At 41.8% G+C, this 21,411-nt stretch overlaps 1 protein-coding gene across 13 annotated transcripts in view; it reads right to left on the bottom strand.

Annotated features, from left to right (window-relative positions):
• DLG2 (discs large MAGUK scaffold protein 2) overlaps window positions 1-21,411 on the bottom strand; it is a 1,555,116-nt gene that overhangs the window by 1,512,304 nt on the left and 21,401 nt on the right. For all 13 annotated transcript variants that reach the window (XM_075919432.1, XM_075919430.1, XM_075919421.1 and 10 more), the window contains exon 2: window positions 15,818-15,949. In XM_075919432.1, coding sequence (XP_075775547.1) covers window positions 15,818-15,949 — 132 coding nt within the window. The remainder of the gene's footprint in view (window positions 1-15,817; window positions 15,950-21,411) is intronic.

Below are 21,411 nucleotides of genomic sequence, written 5' to 3'. Positions count from 1 at the left end.
ACCCTTTTGTGTTATAGCTGCATATTTATGTTTTTATGTTCCAATAATCTAATATGAATAATTTAGTATTTAAGGTATTTAGAGATAAGTGAAGGCATTTTGTCATTAAGGGTGGTGGACTGGCAGAAAGGTTTATGTTGAGTGGGGTGAGTCACGGGCCAAAAAGTTTGAGAAACAACTACCCTAAAGGGCATCCAAAAGAAGAGCAAGCTAGTGGGTGGTTGAAGAGGTCTCCATACAAAGGCAGGCCATGGTTCTCAGAGATCTTGGCCACCAATTCTCATGCCAAATACGGGGCAGTGCTACCAAACACTGGCAGCACTGGCAATAAAATTGCCCATAAACTCTTGGTAACAATATGCATAGCTTTGTTACATTCTTTATTGTCCAGCCTCTTGTGAGATCAGTGACACTAGATGGGAGCACAGTACTCTGCTGTTGCATAGCATTCAAGCATTTACACCCTTGGTTGAACAATCCAATTTTCTAAGCCGTATATTTTGAGTGCTGCCTTTGGCAGTCATCTTCATCAAATGGTTGTGGTACATTAATGACCTATCAAATGTCACATTGAAGAAACCTGGTTTCGGATCATGCTGCAGACATTGGCCACTGAAGAAAATGTGCTTGTATTATGCAGATGAAATACAGCAGAAACCATCTTAGAGAGAAAATCTTGACTGCAGGCACCATTGGGAGTTAGTAGGACCTGGTTAGAGATGGTTGGTTATGTGCTCTAGGTCTCTCTCCTTCTGGTACATTCTGGTCTATCTGTTCTTTCCGTCTGCTGCTTCTTTTGTTTTTTTCATACTTTCTCCACAAAATCTCTATCTTTAAATGACCCAAAAAAGGAGTGGTAGTTAGAGTAGTCCACTACCTCCTTATTTTTTCCGCCAAATGGGCCCAATATCCAACATACCAATTTGAGCTCATTAATTTCCAGCTCCACACCTCCTGTTTTTAACAAGTATAATTTTAATACAATTCTTGAATCGTATCAGTTTGACCTGTCTGTTTAGACTATTGTATCTTAACAACTTTTTCAGAGCTTTTACAGTTGAGTTCACAATTTGGATAAATTTGTCACAACATTTAAGTCAATGAATTACATCATGGATAAATTTCACCAATTCTCAAGAACAAAGAGTTATAATTATCATTAAAAATGCTTATGCTAATGTGTTTATTTTAAAATACTAAAAACTTTTTTAAAAGGAATATTCACTTAATAAAAACTGCATTGTAATTTATTCTGAAATTACTTTTAAAGATTATATATATATATACACAAAAAGCAGCTCTGCTATATCAGATAAATTTAGACATCAGGATTACTGATATACCAGCTTGTTTCAGATTACTGTTGTTCTTTCACTACATTAGCAGGATATAAATGTTGTTTCTTACTAATTTACTCAAAATATAGCTGTTTCATTGCTATTAGTGAGTCTTAATATTCTTTTGGCTTGTATAATGGTATGTATATTATTGTAAGCAAGGTAGGATTAACAAAATAAATTACTTAATTTCTCTTTAATTCTCTTTACCAAGTAAACAATAAAGGGTTATACTGGGCTAATGTGATGAGGATGACAAGCTGTGTGGTGGGATAACAGCCATATAACAACAGCTGCTGAAAGTGCATTTTATTAATTGTAATTAGACAAATTTTGCCATATGGCAAAAACATAATTTTAGAAAATAGGAGGCAAAAATAAGGTCTTTTTTCTTGATTTTACACCAAATTATAATGAGTTTGCAGATTATTAATTGCTTTATTGCTGACAATCAAAAACGTTCAGATGACTTCATTTCATTTCTAAGTCTAGCTTAGTCTAGCTTTTACAATGTGAAAACTACATGGAAAACCATATTCAAACCTGTAATTGTGCACATACATGCTAGGAGGCAGTAAAATATTAACTGCGTGTTGAGTTAAAATTATAAGTGATTACATGTTAATTAAGTTAGGTTGTTTCAATTATGTAATCTGTTTGTTTTGTATAGGAATGAGTCTTGATTCAAAGTACAGACCTGGTCTGGGATACAAGTAAACGTTTTCCAAAGTCCATATTCAGATCTCAATTTCTGATTTAATCCATTAGAGAAAGGAATCAACAGCAAAAATCAGAAATAGATCCAAAGCTCCCTAATGCTTCAGTTTTCATATCCCTGCTTTTGTCCCTTACCTAATTCAATAGTTAACAAAAATATATTTTAAAATCTTTGGGGCAAAGCATACCTTCACATATACACACAGGAATTATGCATGTGCACACAGAAAAGAATGGCCTTTAATGCTGTTTGCTGTGGCAGCTCCCACTATCCCTAGCAAAAGGAATGAATGTTCCAGTAAAGTTACATTTTCTGTGCATGCAATTATTTAGGTGATTATGACTAGGGGTTGCTTTTATTTCAACATTTACCATGGACTTGATTGTGGCTTTTAGCCTCCCTTACATTTGAGGGCAGCATGGAATTGCATTACCTCAATGGGAAGCATTGGCAAGAATAATTCCTGGAACATCCCATTCACACTGGTGAGGGAGTTACTGGTGATCCCTGAATGGGTTCAACATGCACATATGTGCCATACAATGGCCAACTAGCTCTGTTAGCTGGACCACTGGGACCAAAACCATGGCTCTGCATCCTCCTATGCTCTACTCATGAAGTGCTCCTAGTAACTCGAAGGTGTTTGCAAAGGTGGGAAGACTTCATTTCCTCCCCATTCTCATCCATGCACATTTACAGCTGGGAAACAATATACGCCTTAGTGGGCATTTTTCAACGAATGTATATATTGCCAGACTTTAACTGGAGACCTGCAAGAGAGCCATCATAGTGCCATGAGCTGGCTCCAATCCAACTGAAACTCATCAAAAAAAATCAAACAACTTAAAATAATCCAGAAGGTCTAGCACTTCTACCATTTTAGCTCCTTTTGTGAGAAAATGCAGACTATCTTGCTAAGAGAACTGGACTTAAAGAATAAAAACAGCTCAGTCTATCTTCAGATAAGATGAAAGCTGCCCTTAAATTTAAGTTTAAGTTCTGCTACAACTTAATGTGCTCCAATTTGAGACATTTAAAAAATTGCAGGTCTTTGAAGTGCCCAGGAGGGTGGGGAGTCTGCTGCTTCTGACTCTCGAGCAGTGGAGTTCACCACCACTGTGATGAGAGCAAACATTGTCAGGCATTGTGAGACAACCGCTGGAGGATTTAGAATTAACATAGGTAAAATTGTAGCTATATTCGCTCTGCATCAACCAAGGCTCAATGCCTCCTAGGGAGGTAGTGTTACTGTATCACTATGTCAGGGCATTTGCACCACTGGGAGACAAATTAAATGTATACACATAAACAACTAGATTGACATGAGGAAGCTTATGTTGATCTAACTTTGTAGTATAGACCAGGCCATTTTCTGGATGCACAGTCATTTTGGTGTCACCTGGGATCATTACTACAGTTATTTGAAACATGGAATTTCTATTCTACGGAAAATTCCAACACTGAGTTCACATCCAAATTCAGAATGCAAAGTAGAAAATTTGGAAAGGAAAGTCTGAATTTGTTTTGTTTTGAAAAAAAAAACCAAACCCTGTGCATTTTTCCCCTAAACAAAACAGAGAAGATGCTCTCATATTAAGGGATTTCCCTGCAGAGACAGCCAAGGGAGTCCCCACACAGTAAACCTACAAGCTTGGAAACCCTGGAATGTTCGGATTTTGACAATGTTGCAATTTTCCCATGAAAACACATTCCATCAGAAAAATTCTGACTAGCTCTCATCATCTCTATCAAAATAAATTGTCAATCACCATTTTTATCTTAACAGCTAAGTGTTGCCAATTTTCTTGTTTTATCCTAAGTCTCAAGGTATTTGGTGTTTTTCTGGAAAACCTGGTTCCTGAAGCCGTGTAAGTGCATGAAAAACCATCTAACTTAAACAGTATATTTCTAGCCCTCGAGTTTGTGAAGCAAAGATTGAAAATGTGATTCCAGTGCACCTAACAGCTCAGAAACCAAAAGGAAAATGAAAACAACCTAAACTGTATAATTTTTTTTAATATCATAGTTTGTCAGTCTTATGATTTTACTGTTGATAAATGCAAAATAATGCAAATTGGAAAACAGAACCCTAACTATACATATAAAATGATGGGTTCTAAATTAGCTGTTTCTACTCAAGAGAGAGATCATGGTGTCATTGTGGATCGTTCTCTGAAAACATCTACTCGAAGTATAACAGCAATAAAAAAAGCTAACAGAATGTTGGGAATCATTAAGAAAAGGATACCTAATAAGACAGAAAATATTATATTGCCTCTCTATAAATCAATGGTATGATCACATATTGAATATTGCATGCAGATGTGGTCAATTCAGCTAAAAAAACAAATGTACTAGAATGGGAAAAGATTCAAAAAAGGGCAACAAAAATGATTATGGGTATGGAACAGCTTCCATGAGTAAGGTTTAATAAAACTGGGACTTTTCTGGTTGGAAAAAAGATGACTAAGGCAGGATATGATAGCAATATATAAAATCATGACTGGTATGGAGAAAGAAGAAAAGAAAGCATTATTTACTCCTCATAACAAAAAAAAATAGGGGTCACCAAATGAAATCAATAGGCAGCAAGCTTAAAACAAAAGGAAGTATTTCTTCACACAACACACAGTCAACCCAGGGAACTCTTTGCTAGAGGATGCTGTGAAGGCCAAGCCTATAACAGAGTTCCAAAAAAGAATGAAATATATTCATGGAGGATACATTCATCAATGGCAACTAGCCAGAATGTGCAAGGATGGTGTTCCTAGCCTCTGTTTGCCAGAAGCTCAGAATAGGAAACAGGATAGATCACTTAATGAATACCTGTTCTGTTACTTCCTCAGGAGCTTGTGGCCCTGTCCACTGTCAGAAGACAAGATACTGGGCTAGATGGACCTTTGGTTAGACACTCTGGGTGTGTCTAAACTACATGGCTCTTTTGACGGAATCATGTAGATGAGTTTACTAGACATAGCAAAATGAAGCGGCGATTTAAATAATCGCTGCTTTATTTACATAAAAATGGCCACTGTGCTGTGCCAATCAGTTGATTGTCAGCACAGCACAGTAGTCTAGACGGGGATCAGCTGACTTCAGCACCCTTTGTCGTCAGATCCCGTAAGCCTCATTGCACGAGGCATAAAGGATCTGACGACAAAGGGTGCTGGGGTCAGCTGATCCCCGTCTAGACTACTGCGCTGTGCCGACAATCAGCTGATTGGCACAGCACGGCAGCCATTTTGATGTAAATAAAGCGGCGATTATTTAAATCGCCACTTCATTTTGCTATGTTTAGTAAACTCATCTACATGGCTCCGTCGACGGAGCCATGTAGTCTAGACATACCCACTATGACTATTCTTATGTTCTTGGGCCAATATTTACAGTTGGCAATACTGTATCTTATCACCTCTGGATTTTTCAGATACTGTCCTGTGATGGTTTTCTTCCTACCTCAGATTATTCCTCTTTTGAAGGTGCTGCTCTTCCCTTCTCCACTTCTTGTGGGAGTACCCCAAAGATGTGTCACTGGCCCACTGCTCCTTTAAGCCCTATCTCATCCATGCACACTGATGTCTCACAAATCCACCTCTCCACCCTGACCTGTCTCCTTCCATTTCATCTAATCCTGTCTCTCTGACAACTAGCTTTAGAACAGCATTTCTCAAAGTGGTCCGCAAAACCACTTTCAGAAACCTGTTAACTGACCCCGCCAGTGTGTTTACTTATAAGCACGATGGCTATGGAGCCTCGTGCCTCACATTGGCTCTGGTTTGCTATTTGCAGCCAAGGAGAGCAAATAGAGAAACAGACCCAATGGTTTCTCAAAGTGGCTTCACAGACTACTTTGAGAAACACTGTCTTAAAAGATATGTTACTTTAAACTTAATTTGGCTAATCAAGATCCTCATCTTCACTCTCAAATCCTCTCTACTTCCTCCCTTTTCTATCTCTATTAACAGCAACACATTCTTCTCTTCATTCATGCCTGCATCTTAGTTATTTCCAATTCCTCCTTCTCACACAACCAGGCCATACCCAAATTAAGCTGATATTTCACCTTCGACACTTCTAATATTTGACCCTTTCTTTCCATCCTAACAGCCAGGGCCAGCCCTACGGTGCACAGGCCCACCCCTGGAGCGCACGGTGCATGCACTGCCTGGCCACGGCTGCTGGCGTGCAGCCCGGGGCCCACCCCCAGGGCACACGGCGCATGCACTGCCCAACCCAGCCCGGCCACCGCTGCTGGCGCGCAGCCTGGAGCAGGCCATGCCTGGCCGTGCAGGCCCCGCAGCCGTGGGGGGAAGGGCGTTGCTGGCCGGCGCCGCAGGGATGGGGGGGGCTGGCGCTGCGGGAGCTGGGCGCACAGTGCCTGATGGCAGATATAAGGGACGCCGTGCGCCCCTTACAGCTGCCATCGGGCGCCCCCCATCGGTTGGCGCCCCGGGCAGCTGCCCGGCTTGCCTACCCCTTAGTCCATCCTGCTCACAGCTACAACCCTTTTTTAGGCATCCACTGTGTTCTGCCTTGGCACATATGACATGTTTCTCTTGGATCTAACCTCCAGACCCACAGCAGTCTACACAAAAAGCAGCAGTGTAAATTTTCCTCTTTTGCCCATCATCTGATTATGTAACTGCCCTGTATGACTCCCTCTGATGGTTCCCTGTCTGCATACATACACATCAGTGCCACCTATAATTAGGACTGATTTCACACAGTTACAATTTTCTCACTGTCTTCTAATCTGAAATTTTTCAGGATTGGACTTTAGGTGAAGACTCTGTCTCCTTACTCTTCTCCAAAAATCCTGAAAGTTTGAGTAAAATTATTGATTTTTAGATTTGATCATGGTTTCAAAAATAAGATTTTTCCTGTTGTAAAACCTTCTAACTTAATCTTAATTAAAATGAGTGCTTCATAGTCATGTCACAATACTCGGTGCTTATGATTTATTTCCTCCCTCAGTGCTATGAATCTCAGAACCCTCCTCAATAAATAGAAAGACTGTCAAGAGATAAATAATGTATTGGATGATCACATATCAATTCTCCATTGACTAGAAAACCACATTACACCTGTCATTTAAATTAATAAAGCACTTGTGATGGAGTGGAAAATTACAATGTGTAACAGCAGGAAAAGACTCTGACCTCCTTTATATCTTGATTTGACAGACACAGTTGTTCTTTAAAGTAAGCTGAACAATGTCAACGTTCTAAATAGCACCCCCCCCTCCTTTTAAGAATAATAATTTAGCACCTGAAGCCTATATATGTGGATTGTGTCAGAGATAACCAGCAAATTGTGTAATTCTTAGGACAGTGTTTAAAGCAGCAACTTTTAAAACAGGCAGTGTTATAACATCTATATTATTACATAAAAGCATTGTAACAGGAACAAACAATGTGAAGATTTTAGCTTATAATATTGCTAAGAATACTCCAATTTAAAAGGCAGGGAGAATTACACAAACATCTGCAAAAAAGACAAGGCACAGTATAAAAGTCCCCAGGAAATGTGTCATCCTCTAGAGGCCAGGTTTATCCATGTTTTAGAAAAACCTACAGAGATTAGTTTTTACTTAATACTCCATAAGATGATTACAGCTATTTGTGGTCCTTTAATTCCTGGTAGAAACAAAATGATGATTTATAGAGATACACACACACATACACACACAAAAACCCACACACATAAAGCTCTTCAATCTATTCTCATTCACCAGAACAGCCTTTTAAGCTGTAAAATCATGCACTTTTCTTAATGAAATAAAGTCCAAATAAATGTATAGCAGAGGCTTTTAGAAATTTGTAGTAAACTATGTGTACTGCATCATGAAAACTAATAAAGAACACAAAGAAGAAAACTCAAGAAAATGTTCAGGAAGAGTGCTCAGATGGACAGATGATTAGATTTAATATTTTTTAATTAAAAGACTTGACCCCACAAACAAAAAGACTGTCAGACAAAGTATTGTACCTGAACATAGTATATACCAAATATACACTTCTCATCTATTAATGCACAACACAATATTTGGCTTTTGTCCTTTTATAGATACTATCAATCTACAGTTAAAGATGAAGATCTATAGCTGAAGATTAAGGCTACAGAACATAGGGTATATGTTTCATGGCTGGCAAGGAGGGGAGTCTAGCAAAGTATCCCTTTGGCTCCCAGTGCTCAAAGAGGCAGGACTTTGAGGGCATGTGGCCCCACAAATCTCCAGTATTCTTTAAGCAACATCAAGGATGGTGCCTTTACAATTTCAGGAGCTTCAATACTGCGTGCCATTCTATTCTCTAAGCATTGTTTTGTGGGCTGAGGTGTTTGTTGGGTGCTGGAGGTGTTAAGAGGAAGAGAGTGGTCACTAAATAGAGGGGAAAATGAACAAGGATCTAAATCAATGGGGCAGTAGGTTGAGAAGTGAAATGATCCCCAGGTGCAGAACCAAAGCATGTATGTCAGGAGCAGGGGAGGAGAACATCAAGAAAGGGCCATCTCTGCCCTCAAATCCAGTGTACCCCACCCCTTCAGTCAGCACACAGAACAAGAGTCCACCTCTACACACACATAAAAGGGCAAGCCCAGAGACTCATCAGGCAGCACAGTAGACTCAGGGATGGTAAAGTGACCTGCACTACCTCAAGGACTCGTCTCACATCGATAGTGACTTGAATTCATCAGTTACTGACAGCACAAGGCCTTTTTCAGGAGAAGGAGAAAAGTTCTTAGCCGGAAGTTGTAAGGAGGCTGGACTAAAGTAGGATATGGATAGGTGCTTAGGTTAGCCAGGATTGTAATGGGTTTGAAAAAAATAAAATAAAAAATTCTGGATGCAATAATTAATCTGGGTCTGTAGATGAATAGTAGTCTAAGATGAATATCAGCTGACAAAGGGGCACAATCAATATACATCCATTCTCACCCTAACCACTCTGACTGTATGCCTTTCCCTCCATTCTCTGGCTACGTCTACACTGGCCCCTTTTCCGGAAGGGGCATGCTAATTTTTCAGATCGTAATAGGGAAATCCGCGAGGGATTTAAATATCCCCCGCGGCATTTAAATAAAAATGTCCGCCGCTTTTTTCCGGCTTTTAGAAAAGCCGGAAAAGAGCGTCTACACTGGCCCCGAAGTAGGAATAAGAGATCCTCCGGAATAGGGTTTTATTCCGGAGGATCAGGCCGGTCTAGACGCTTTTTTCCGGCTTTTCCCCAAGCCGGAAAAAAAGCGGCAGCCATGTTTATTTAAATCCCGCGGGGGATATTTAAATCCCCCTCGGATTTCCCTATTCCCACTTTCAAAATTAACATGCCCCTTCCGAAGAAGGGGCCAGTGTAGACGTAGCCCAGCTGTTCGGCATCCAGTGGTCCGGCACTCCCGATACTCCGGCACCCGCTGGAACCCAGAAGTGCTCTGGCCAGCCGGACAATTGGAGCTGCTCTGACCCCGGCATCCCCCAGTCCGAAGCAGGTCAGTTTCAGCAGCTGCGGACTTGGGAAAGCCAGGGGCAGAGCACCCCAGCTGCTCTGCCCCAGGCTTCCCCAAGTCCGCCACTGGTCAGTTTCAGCAGCGGTGGACTTGGGGAAGCCGGGGGGCAGAGCAGCTGGAGTGCTGCTGGGTAGGTCCTGCAGTGCCGCTCAGGTGAGGGGCGGCGCTGCAGGACCAACCTGGCAGCACCCCGGCTGCTCTGCCCCTGGCTTCCCCAAGTCCCCCCCTGCTGAAACTGACCAGTGGCGGACTTGGGGAAGCCGGGGGCAGAGCTTCCCCAATTCTGCCGTTGGTCAGTTTCAGCAGCTGTGTACTTGGGGAAGCCAGGGGCAGAGCAGCTTGAGTGCTGCCCACGCTGCACCGTTCCTCACTGACCCCATCCCCAGACCGCTCATAGCCCCCCTTCCGATACTCCCGCATATCCAATAATCCGGCACCCCCTGGGTCCCAAAGGTGCCAGATAATCGGAAGTTTACTGTATTTGTATCTATTGTTACTATCCTTCTTTCTCTTTCTCATCCCTATCTCAGGCATTTCTTGTTTTCCCTTGCCAGCATGCTTTACCCTGTGATTTGCCCCACCATGATTCAGTCTGAGGCAAATGCTGTCACTGAAGAAAGGGCCCAATCAAAAAGGCACAACTTGCATTTGAATCTGAACAAGTAAGATGAAGGTCAGTCTAATCATTATTCCTTTTCTCTTGTAGGTTCTCATCTGAAAATTAAAAACCCAGATTACAGCAGTGAGTTACAATGAAATAGAGCTCCAAAGTTTCACAAATGTTATATCTGTGAACATAAGAATGGCCGTATTGGGTCAGACCAAAGGTCAATCTAGCCCAGTAGCCTGTCTGCCAACAGTGGCCGACACCAGGTGCCCCAGAGGGGGTGGACCGAAGACAATGATCAAGCGATTTGTTTCGTGCCATCCATCTCCAATCTCTGACAAACAGAGGCCAGGGACACCATTCTATCCCCTGGCTAATAGCCTTTTATGAACCTAACCTCCCTGAAATTATCTAGCTTCTCTTTAAACTCTTTTATTGTTCTAGCCTTCACAGCCTCCTCTGGCAAGGAGTTCGACAGGTTGACTATGCGCTGTGTGAAGAAGAACTTTCTTTTATTAGTTTTAAACTTCACTATGGAAACTTCACTGGACTGCAGAAAAAGCAAAAAGCATCCCAAACTGCTCTTGCTGTACCAAGCATGAAAAGGAACTATTGGACAGTTTCTATTGAAAGAATAATTTAGTGCTAAATTAAAGAAAAGCACATTTCTAAATGGGAACTCCAGTTCCACCCTCCTTTTCTTGAGAGGTTTAGCATGAAAGTGAGGAGCATTTTCAGGTCTCAATTCAGGCCCCCTGCAGAGACTGAAGAAGCCCGCTGCCCAGGACGAGTGGAGAGCTGCTCCAGTCCCTACCAGTTAACTCACCCATTAACCGTGAAGCTTACCAGTTAACCAGTTAGCCTTTTACATCCCTAGTGCGGGGTAATAGATGTTTACATGAAACACAGCTCTGAATCTCGGGACTGTCCCTATAAAATCTGGACATCTGCTCACCCTAGTTTTGGTGCTTAAATAGTGCTGAATTTGGCCGAGCAAGTTATTACTACTAGTATGACTCATTTTGTGAAGATTGCATCCAGAAGTGTTCAGATTAACAGTTCAGTAAGAAAACACAATTATGCTTTATTTATTACAGGCAGCATTTTCAAAAGTAAGTGCCTCAGTTTGTAAATGCTCAACTTGAGTTATTTTAAAGGAATTTGAAATTTGGAAAGTGCTAAGCATCCAATCTGAAAGTCAGCCCCCTTTTAAGATTTCTCAAGCTGGGGATCCAAAAACTGAGCCTTTTAAAATCATTCACCACTTTTGAAAAATGTAAGCCAATAGCAAAATTATTTCATATTTATGAGGAAGCTGTGAAGGCTGTAACACAGAGGTGAGAAGAAAAGAATGGGAGCACTGCATTAGATGTTTCTTTGGATGCCATGTAATGCATGGACTAAACAAGACTAAAACAGATGTCATCAAAGTGATTTTATTTGAAATACTGATTATGTAAAAATCTCATTATTGTTTATGTAATAGTCTGATCTCACAGCCTTAAAATATTGATGGGAGGCTACATTTTTATCAGTCGAGACACTAGGCCAACTAAAGAGAAAATTTTATGACATATATTTCATGTATTACCATTCCAAAGTCTCTTTAGGAAAAAGAGTATTTGGGTGTTATGGAAAGTAGTCTCAAGTAATAAAAATTAAACACAAGCTTTTACTTAATAATCTATTGCCAAATTTACTTTATATTTTACTTCCACTTATACGTAAAGCAATGTCACAATCATTTGTTCAAAAGGGTATGTTTTTAGTCAGGTATCTATAATACCTTACCAAAATTGAAATACAGCCACCCCACAAACATATACACACAGATAAAAAGCTTTAAAGGATTATTTAGAAATACTGCAGAAACAGGGGTTCCTAAAACAACAATTTCAAGTATTCATTAATGGATAATCAGTGTACTTTCAGCAATTTCTATATTAATTCTATGCACATTTCTATATTCTTAGTTATTTCCGTACAAAAGCAAGACAAAATTTTCACACCAATTTTTGTTCTTTAGTTCATACATACTGACAATTTTTCAATGTATTTGATATACATTCTGTGGAGTTTATTTATATTTTAATGACAGACAGATTAAAAAGGACAAAATCCAATTAAAAGGGACAAGATCCATTAAAAAGGACAAAAATTATAAAAAAAGACCAATCATTCTATCATTCTACAGGCTTAAGAGAGGCACTATAATATAGAAAAGTAGAATAGCTTTCACATTAATTATTTCCATTTGTGGAATAGTTTACAGATTGGCAAAACAGATTATGCTGTACTTCTCATAAATGCAACAAAATTACTGACATATGGTGTGAACCTCACCCCTGCAGAGCAGAGTACCAATGACTTCTCATGATTAACTATAAATCACCCCCAACACATTGCTATGGCTTTGAGATGGCTCTGAATCAAACCTTCAATCTATATGAAAATGTGGCTCTAGTTATATTCTGAGCCAAATCTGCACTCTAAATCTAATATCCTCAAGCTTTGGGAAGTCTGACTCCATAGCAGTGGTCCCCAACACGGTGCCCGCGGGCGCCATGGCGCCCACGGGGGCATTTCAATGCGCCCGCCAGGTGCTCGGGGCTGGCCTGGCACCGGGCACATGGCGCATGGGCGCTTGCGGGGGGAGCGCCGGGCGCGCGGTACTCGGCGGGAGGCGGCGGGGGGAGCGCCGGCCCCGGGCGCGCGGCGGGGGGAGCGCCGGTCCCGGGCGCGTGGCACTCGGCGGGGGGGGGGGGAGCGCCGGTCCTGGGCGCGTGGCACTCGGCAGGAGGGGGGGGAGCGCCGGTCCTGGGCGCGCGGCACTCGGCAGGAGGGGGGGGAGTGCCGGTCCTGGGCGCGCGGCACTCGGCAGGAGGGGGGGGGAGCGCCGGTCCCGGGCGCGCGGCACTCGGCAGGAGGGGAGGGAGCAGGAGCGCCGGCCTCGGGCGCGCGGCACTCGGCGGGGGGGGGGGGGGGGGGGGGGGAAGGAGCGCTGGCCTCGGGCGCGCGGGACTCGGCGGGGGGGGGGGAAGGAGCGCCGGCCTCGGGCGCGCGGCACTCGGCAGGAGGGGGGGGAGCGCCGGTCCCGGGCGCGCGGCACTCGGCAGGAGGGGGGGGGAGCAGGAGCGCCGGCCTCGGGCGCGCGGCACTCGGCGGGGGGGGGGGGGGAAGGAGCGCTGGCCTCGGGCGCGCGGGACTCGGCGGGGGGGGGGAAGGAGCGCCGGCCTCGGGCGCGCGGCACTCGGCGGGGGGGGGGGGGGGGGGGGGGGGAAGGAGCGCCGGCCTCGGGCGCGCGGGACTCGGCAGGAGGGAGGGGGGTGACGGGGAGCGCCGGCCCCGGGCGCGCGGCCCTTAGAGGGGGCCCTGCCCCCGGGCACGCAGCTATGGGGGGACCCCGCCCCCGGGCGCGCGGTAGGTGGGGCCCCGCCCCCGGGCGCGTGGATGGGGGGGCGCCCCCGGTCCCGGCCCCGTGGCGCCCGGCGGGCAAACGGCCACGCCCCCTGGCGCCCGACAACCTAAAAAGGTTGGGGACCACTGCTCCATAGGCACAAAATGAGCTCAATCTAACTAGAGACATAAAGGGTAACAAGAAGACATTCTACAAATATATTAGAAGCAAGAGGAAGACCAAGGACAGGATAGGCCCACTGCTCAGTAAAGAGGGAGAAAAAATAACAGGAAACCTGAAAGTGGTAGTGGTGCTTAATATCTTCTTTGTTTTGGTTTTCGTCAAGATTGATGGGGACAGGATGCCTAACATAGTAAGTGGTAGTGGAAATGGGGTAGGTTTAGAAGTTAAAAGAAAAAGACAAAGAAAAAGTTAAAAGTAAAAGTTAAAATTACTTAGAAAAGTTAGCTGTCTGCAAGTCTCCAGGGCCTGATGAAATGCATCCTAGAATACTCAAGGAGCTGATAGAGGAGGTATTTGAGCCTTTAGCTATCATCTTTGGAAAATCATGGAAGTTGGAAGAGATACAAGACTGGAAAAGGGCAAATCTAGTGCCCATCTATAAAAAGAGAAATAAGAACCCAGGAAACTACAAACCAGTCAGTTTAACTTCTGTGTCAGGGAAGATAATGGAGCAAGTAATTAAGGAATTCATCTACAAACATCTGGAAGATAATATGGTGATAGATAACAGCCAGCATGGATTTGTAAAAAACAAATCATGTCAAACTAATCTGATAGCTTTCTTCGCTAAAATAACAATTCTTGTGGATAAGGAAGAAGCAGTGGACGTGGTATGCTTAGACTTTAGTAAAGCATCTGACATGATCTCGCATGATGTTCTTATCAATAAACTAGGGAAATGCAACCTATATGGGGCTACCATAAGGTGGGTGAATAACTGGCTGGATAACTGTTCTCAGAGACTAGTTATTAATGGTTCAGAGTAAGGACATTAAAATGCTGTCAACTGACTAGTCGACTAGTCAATAGGCACTTCCGCATTCCCATTAGGGGCTCTTGTACATTTCAAAGGAGGAATGCAGAACTCACATACAGCCTGGAAATGCCGCAGGGAGCCCGGGGTCAGCTGGGAGTCCCCAGCTGACCCTGGGTTCCATGGCAGCTGCCCCTTTGAAACATCAGAGGTGGCGTTTTAAAGGGGTAGCCACCGCAAGGCTGATCTGCAGAACCTGGGATCAGCTGGGAAGTTTTGTACATTTTAAAGCTGACATGCCGCGTGCAGCCCAGAGTCAGCAGGACTTCCCGCTGGCCCCTGGTCAGCAGGGCTGCACGCTGAGTTCCACATTCCTCCTTTGAAATGTACAAGAGCCCCAGTGGGGGCTCTTGTGCATTTCAAAGTGGCAGCGCAGCATGGAGCAGCCAGGGAGGAATGTGGAAGTGTCTATCAACTGGTTGAGTAGTAAATTAACTGTTACTTAATATCTTTAATCTATACTGTATTCTTTGTAAAGGCCTGAAGGTATTGTATTCTCAATCACTTCACAATAACATCACTATATCATATACTTAAATCAGTAACTATTTTTACTTACAAGTATGTCAGGGATGTGAAATTCATTGATCAGTGAAATACTGATGCCTATTATAACTGTGCAATATCAGACTTATCTGATACACATAATAAAAAAGAGGCTTTTAAACAGGATCATTCTCCAGATGATGCCCAAAAGGACCTGGTGTTAAGAAAGACAAAGCACACTGTTTCCTGAATTTCTTTGATTACCCACTTTTTTCTGTTAAAAATAAATATGAAAATCACACAGAAATTTTGAGTTTCAAGCACTGGGAATTTTGTCATGCACTCCATTGGGCCAGGATCTCACTTTTTAAATTTGTATGGAAAAATATAACTTATTTTATTCTTTCCAAGTCTCCAATCAAACTGAGAAAAGAAACATACTCCATTTAGCAATCACTAACATATATTTCAACATTTCAAGACTTTTCTGCATATTTTCCCTTTCCAGTAACCGACCAAGTATTTGCATAAAATATGTAAGCAATTTTTGCCATCCTCTAAAAGAATAATTTCAGCTTGGCATCTCTTTGTCAGCTTATTTTGTACAAGTCAATCAGCTGCTGGTCGACCAAGGCGCAGCTAATGGACACAACCATAAGCCTTCAGCATAAATCTAACTATAAGAAATAAAGCATTATGCATAGGTACCTACCTATTAGTGCCTGAAATAAGCTGCTCTTAAAGATGCCCATCACTTTTTTAATGGCTTTTTTCAGTTGTTGCTCTTCCGGCTTCTTTAGCTTTTTACAATATTCTTCTAGAAGTGCTAAAGCTCGATCAGTATCTAAAAAAAAATAATAATTAAACAAGTCTGTTTATTGACTTAAAAGATATAGACATTCAAATGTTTTAACCGACATTTCCCTTGGTCATTTATTCACAAGATTAGAACAAAACTGCATTAATTAAAAATGCTATCTAAAGCTATAGAAAATAGGCTGCAGATCAGGGCTGGGGTACCTTTTTTGGTTCGGGCACCACTGAAAAATCAGATGGGGGCCGCATACAAATAAGAAACAAAACAAAAAAAAACCCTCTCTGATGTGGCTCCTGACTGAGGAGAAAGACATTCCCAACATTCCCCTTGCACACCAGAGTCTAGAAGATTTTGTGTGCCCCAGTTCCCGGGTGGGGCAGCAGGAGGGCTGGAGCACCAGTGCAGGTGCTTCAGTACTGAGGGTGGGGGTGGGACAGCTAACCATCGAGGGCCAGATCCAAGCTGTAGATTGCCTTTCACACGATGCACAGTACTATGTATCCTTTGGTATATATGGTTGTGCCAATTTTCTTCCACTATTTGATCTGAGGAAGTGGTTCTGGCCCACGAAAGCTCGTCACCTAATAAACCATCTTGTTAGTCTTTAAAGTGCTACGTAGTCCTGTTTTTTGTTTCAGCTACACCAGACTAACACGGCTACATTTCTATCTCTAGTGCTATGGTACATTGCATTAGTGGAGATAAAATGGACAAAATTAACATGATATCATGTGTACCTGAGATCTGATGTGCAAACAGATAACCTTTCCAATGACAATGTTTAACCTCTAACAATTTAGGAATATCTCAAGGCTGAAAACATTTGTATTCAGAGCTTAAATTATTAATCTGATTCTGCTCTCGCTGCCTTCAGTCAGCATTTGATCACATTTTTTGCAGAAAATACATAAACAATAATCCCCATTGGCAACTAAAAAAACACTGGCCCTGATATATTTGGAGAAGAGGTGAAAATGTTTGTGTTTTAATTGTTGAATTGTCTTCCTTCTGAGTATGGATCTAAAGGAAGGCAGGGCTCAAAGAACTTGAAATTTACTCCGTTTCTCCTATAGGTTGCTATCCATCTTTCCAGGGAAAAAAAGTGTGCTTCATGGCAGAATGAAACGAAATGTTAAGTTCTGTAGCTTCCCTGTTGAGCTGAATTTTGAAATTGGTTTGAAATAATCCAGGCACTTATTAATGAACCTGAAAGTCACCGTATTATTTCAAACCAATTTCAAAAGCCAACTCAACAAAGAAGCTATGGAACTTAATTTCATTTACAAATTTGATTCCTACAACAGAAGTCTAAACAAAGACATTGGTTGGATGACCTGCTACATTCCACATCCTAATGACATAAAAAATAAACAAAGGGTACTTAAGGTGGGTACTAAGTATTCTTATCAGCTTCATTTAGCATGGACACTGACAATTTCTTTCCCCTTTTTCTTCTTTTTCCTTCTCTTCCTCTCCTTCCCCCGCAATCCCCTCTCTGTGCTATTTATTTGAAAACTGGACCCCTTAAACTCCATTCATCTGAAGAAATGGGTTGTGCCCACAGAAGCTCATGATACCATCTACATTTTTGTTAGTTTATAAGGTGCTGCAAGACTATTGGTTGTTTTATATATTGCAAGATTGGCAATAAAACTGTGACAGATGGCAATACAGAAACAAAATTCTCAGTGGTCCTCTCCTCTGCATTTAGCCCATTGCAGAAGTTCAGAAGCAGAAGCTAAGGCACACCTATAAAAGTGATGGAGAAGCATGCTCTGTGAGGGTAAATTAATCAACAGGGCAACTAATTTCAAGGATCTAGCCTGGCTCAACACAGGAAATGGCAGATTTAGTCTGAACCGTGACCTAATTCTTAAGAAGTCAATGGACATTTTGCATTAATTCTGTCACAGACTTCCTGTGTTTCCTTAGGTAAGTAATTTAGTTTTTCTGTGCTTCAGTTCCTCATGAATAAATTCACTGAAGATTTTTGAGATCCTTGAATAATGTGGTTATCAGGATGGATAAAAACAGATGATTTATTTTTTTAAAAATCAGATTTTTTTTCATTTAAAACAGATTTTTTATTTAATCTGGATTTTTTTTATTTTTTAAATCAATGAAATAGAAATTTCTAATTTAAAAATAACAGTTACAATTAAATCTCATCAGAAACATGCTACATGTACACTTACAATCTCATAAAAATGAATTTATGGCACTAGTTTTTCCAGCCTAACTACTAGTTCTTGCTTCTTGAAAGTTCTGAGCTTTCAATTTCTGATTCTCAGCAGACTAAAAAGTAAAATTCAAAGGAAGACACAACCTGGATAGGATTGTTTTTGTTTTGTCTCTCCTTATGTGGTGGTGGATCTTGCCCAAGCATGGCAGAGGAGTTCGTTAAGATATTGTCTTAGGGTACGTTTACACTGCACGCTTATTTCAAAATAATCTATTCCAGAACAGTTATTCTGAAATAGCTTATTTTGAAATAGCACATCTACACAGCAGGGAAGCCTCAAAATTAGTCTGAGGCAGACTTCCCTAATGTAGACTTGCTATCTCGATTTAGAGCCCCAGGAGGCAGTTTTAGCTATTTTTAGTAACTTGAAATCAAATCTGCGTCCAAAAAAAATTTAAATGATTAACTGAATAAAGAATGATAACTGAGAAGAAAAACTATTCAAAATAGTTTTTAAATTTTGTTTCAGGATTCCATTTAAGCGTAAAGACGTAGTCTGTCAATCTGCAACAACTTCAGAATTATCTGTTAATACTTTTAGCAGAAGTGGTACAACTAAACATATTTCAGACAACAAAGTGTCAGTAGCAAGCAAAAGATTTTAATAACCCAGTACAATCACCTCCATGGATGGGTTTGTAGTAAGGACCAGCAAATACCAAGACACTATAGATAAAAAGATTGCTTGGTTCATTTATGACACAAATTCTCCTTTTCACATTGTTAACAATAAAACACCTTCATAGATATGATTGAATCCTTACGATCAGGCTAAACTCCACCTGGTAGAGCAGACATTGGTGGAAGGTTGCTTGATACAGTGTATAAGAAATACTGAGGGGAAATTTGCAAGTTTGATGGGTGGAACAATGTACACAATGATCCAGTAATATGTGTCTATGTGACCACAGAAGATGGGGTTGCGTATCTTTCAGAAACAACAGATGTATTGGGAAATTCCCACACAACAGAATATTTAAAAGAATGTGCAGTGAAAGTATTAAACTGTGAACAAAAATTCAACTGTCACATTCACAGTTTTGTCACAGACAATTTTGCAAATGTGTCAAAGATGAGAAGATATTTAAAAGAAGAAACAGAAGTATGCTCCTTATAACATATGGCTACAGGGCCCATTTAATGCATCTTTTAGCCAAGAGTTAAGTACATCTTCTCCAGGAATAAAAGAAAATGTTGAAGTCACAAAATTCTTCCATAACAACAATTCTGCTTCAGCTTCACTGAAGACAGCAGGAGGATCCAAACTAATTCTCCCTCAAATGCTAGATGGAATTCTGTGATTGTTTTGAACAATTTATTAAGAACGAACCTATTCTCATAAAATGCTATGAAGAAAACCATGATCAAACAGATGGAAGTATCTCATCCAAAGTGTCTAACATTGGATTAAAGACGAATGTAAAAGATATGCTCAGTGAACTGAAACCTATTATCCATAGCCTTAAAAAACCTCGGAGAAATTGCTGCTGCACTGCTGATGCTGTCAAAATTTTGGAATTCACTTTGAGATACACAGATGAAAGAAATGCCTCACCCGGAAGTTAAGTTACGGGCAGTAAAGAAGCAAGTGGATGAAAATACTAACTCCAACCAATTTTTTTTGCTAACATTCTTAACCCCAGATAAAAAAAAGCATATGCCTAACTTCTGAAGATGCTGCTGTTGCCATGACATGGGCATCTCAAAATCACTCTTCAGATATGCCAGTCATAGTAAATTTCAAGGCTGGAGTGAAACCATATAATCAGTAAGGCTTTGACTACACTGCAGGGTTTTTGCACAAGAAGCTTTTTGCAGAAGAGATCTTCCACAAAAATTTCTTGCGCAAAAGCGCATCCCAAAAGCAACGTGCTTTTGCGCAAGAGAGCGTCCACACTGCATGGACACTCTTGCGCAAGAAAGTTCTGATTGTCATTCACAGAATGGCCATCAGAGCACCTGTGCTTTTTCTGATAGGCTCTTTTTGCGCAAGAAACCCGTTGAGCATCCGCACCCACCTTTTTGTGCAAGAACTCTTGTGCAAAAAGGAGTTATTCCTTGTAGAAAGAGGTATACCTACAAGAACTCTTGTGCAAAAAGCCTCCTGTTCTGCTGTTTTACTGAAAATTTTCCTGTGCAAAAACACGCTTGAGGTGTGGATACTCCCCGGGTTTTGTTTTCGTGCAAAAACGCTGTAGTAGAGACATAGCCTAAATGTTTTCAGATGAAGTTTTGAACAAAGTCATTCCCCTAAAATGGTGGGAATAATTTGCCAGGTACCTTGAAACAGAGTTCCTTCAGTTGCTAAGCCAACCTTTCATAGCAGTAGCTTCCTCTGTAGGCACAGAGAGAATATTGTCATTGTTTGGTATTCTTCACACAAATCTTAGACATTGACTGGAAAAAAAAAGCAGGATAACTCGTTTTTCTGTTTGAGGAAGTTTTATCATTGACTTCAATAAGGCCAGTATTTCACACCAAGATATTTAAAATCAGCTGTCTAGATCTACCTATCACAGATTTGCATTTGCCATGTAAGAATTGATGGCGTGATACAGCTAAAACACACTAAGGATGTTAAACATTGAGTAATTAACTATCAAATAGTTGATGCATTAGTTGATAGGGAGCCTCTGCCTTTGAAGGGAAGGTACAGCCCTAGGGCTGTTGCTACACTTCAAAGGCGAAAGTGTCACGTGGAGCCGAGGGTCAGCTGAGGACTCCTCCACTGACCCCGGTGTTCGTGCAGCGCTGCCACTTTGAAATGCCACGCAGAGTTTCACGCGGAGTTTCAAAGTGGCAGCGCCACACAGAGCCCAGGGTCAGCAGGGAGTCCCCAGCTGATCCTGGGCTTCACACAGTACTGCTGCTTTGAAATGCCATGTGCAGCCTGGGAACACCCTAGTGCACACAGCATTTCAAAGCGGAAATGCTGCTTGGAGCTTGGGGTCTGGTCCCAGGCTCCATGCAGCACTGCCGCTTTGAAGTACCTCCTCATTTTCCCCTCTTTTTGATAGAAGCAAGAAGTGGAGGGAGAACAATTAGTCAACTAGCCTGTCAACTATCCGATAAGCATTTACTTATCTGATAGTCAATTCGTCAACTAGTCCTTAACATCCCTAAAACAGACAGTACAGGAAAATGCTCTTAGTTATTTACTACAGGTTGAACATCCCAAATCCAGGAGTCTCTGGCCTGGCAACATCCTGAAGGAAGCCTTACTATTGTGGGGTAGCCATTCAATAAC

The sequence above is a fragment of the Pelodiscus sinensis genome, chromosome 1 (genome assembly GCF_049634645.1).
Source record: "Pelodiscus sinensis isolate JC-2024 chromosome 1, ASM4963464v1, whole genome shotgun sequence".
Taxonomy (NCBI): domain Eukaryota; kingdom Metazoa; phylum Chordata; order Testudines; family Trionychidae; genus Pelodiscus; species Pelodiscus sinensis.
Note: the sequence above shows the minus strand (reverse complement) of the source record. Positions and strands in the feature narration are given on the sequence as shown.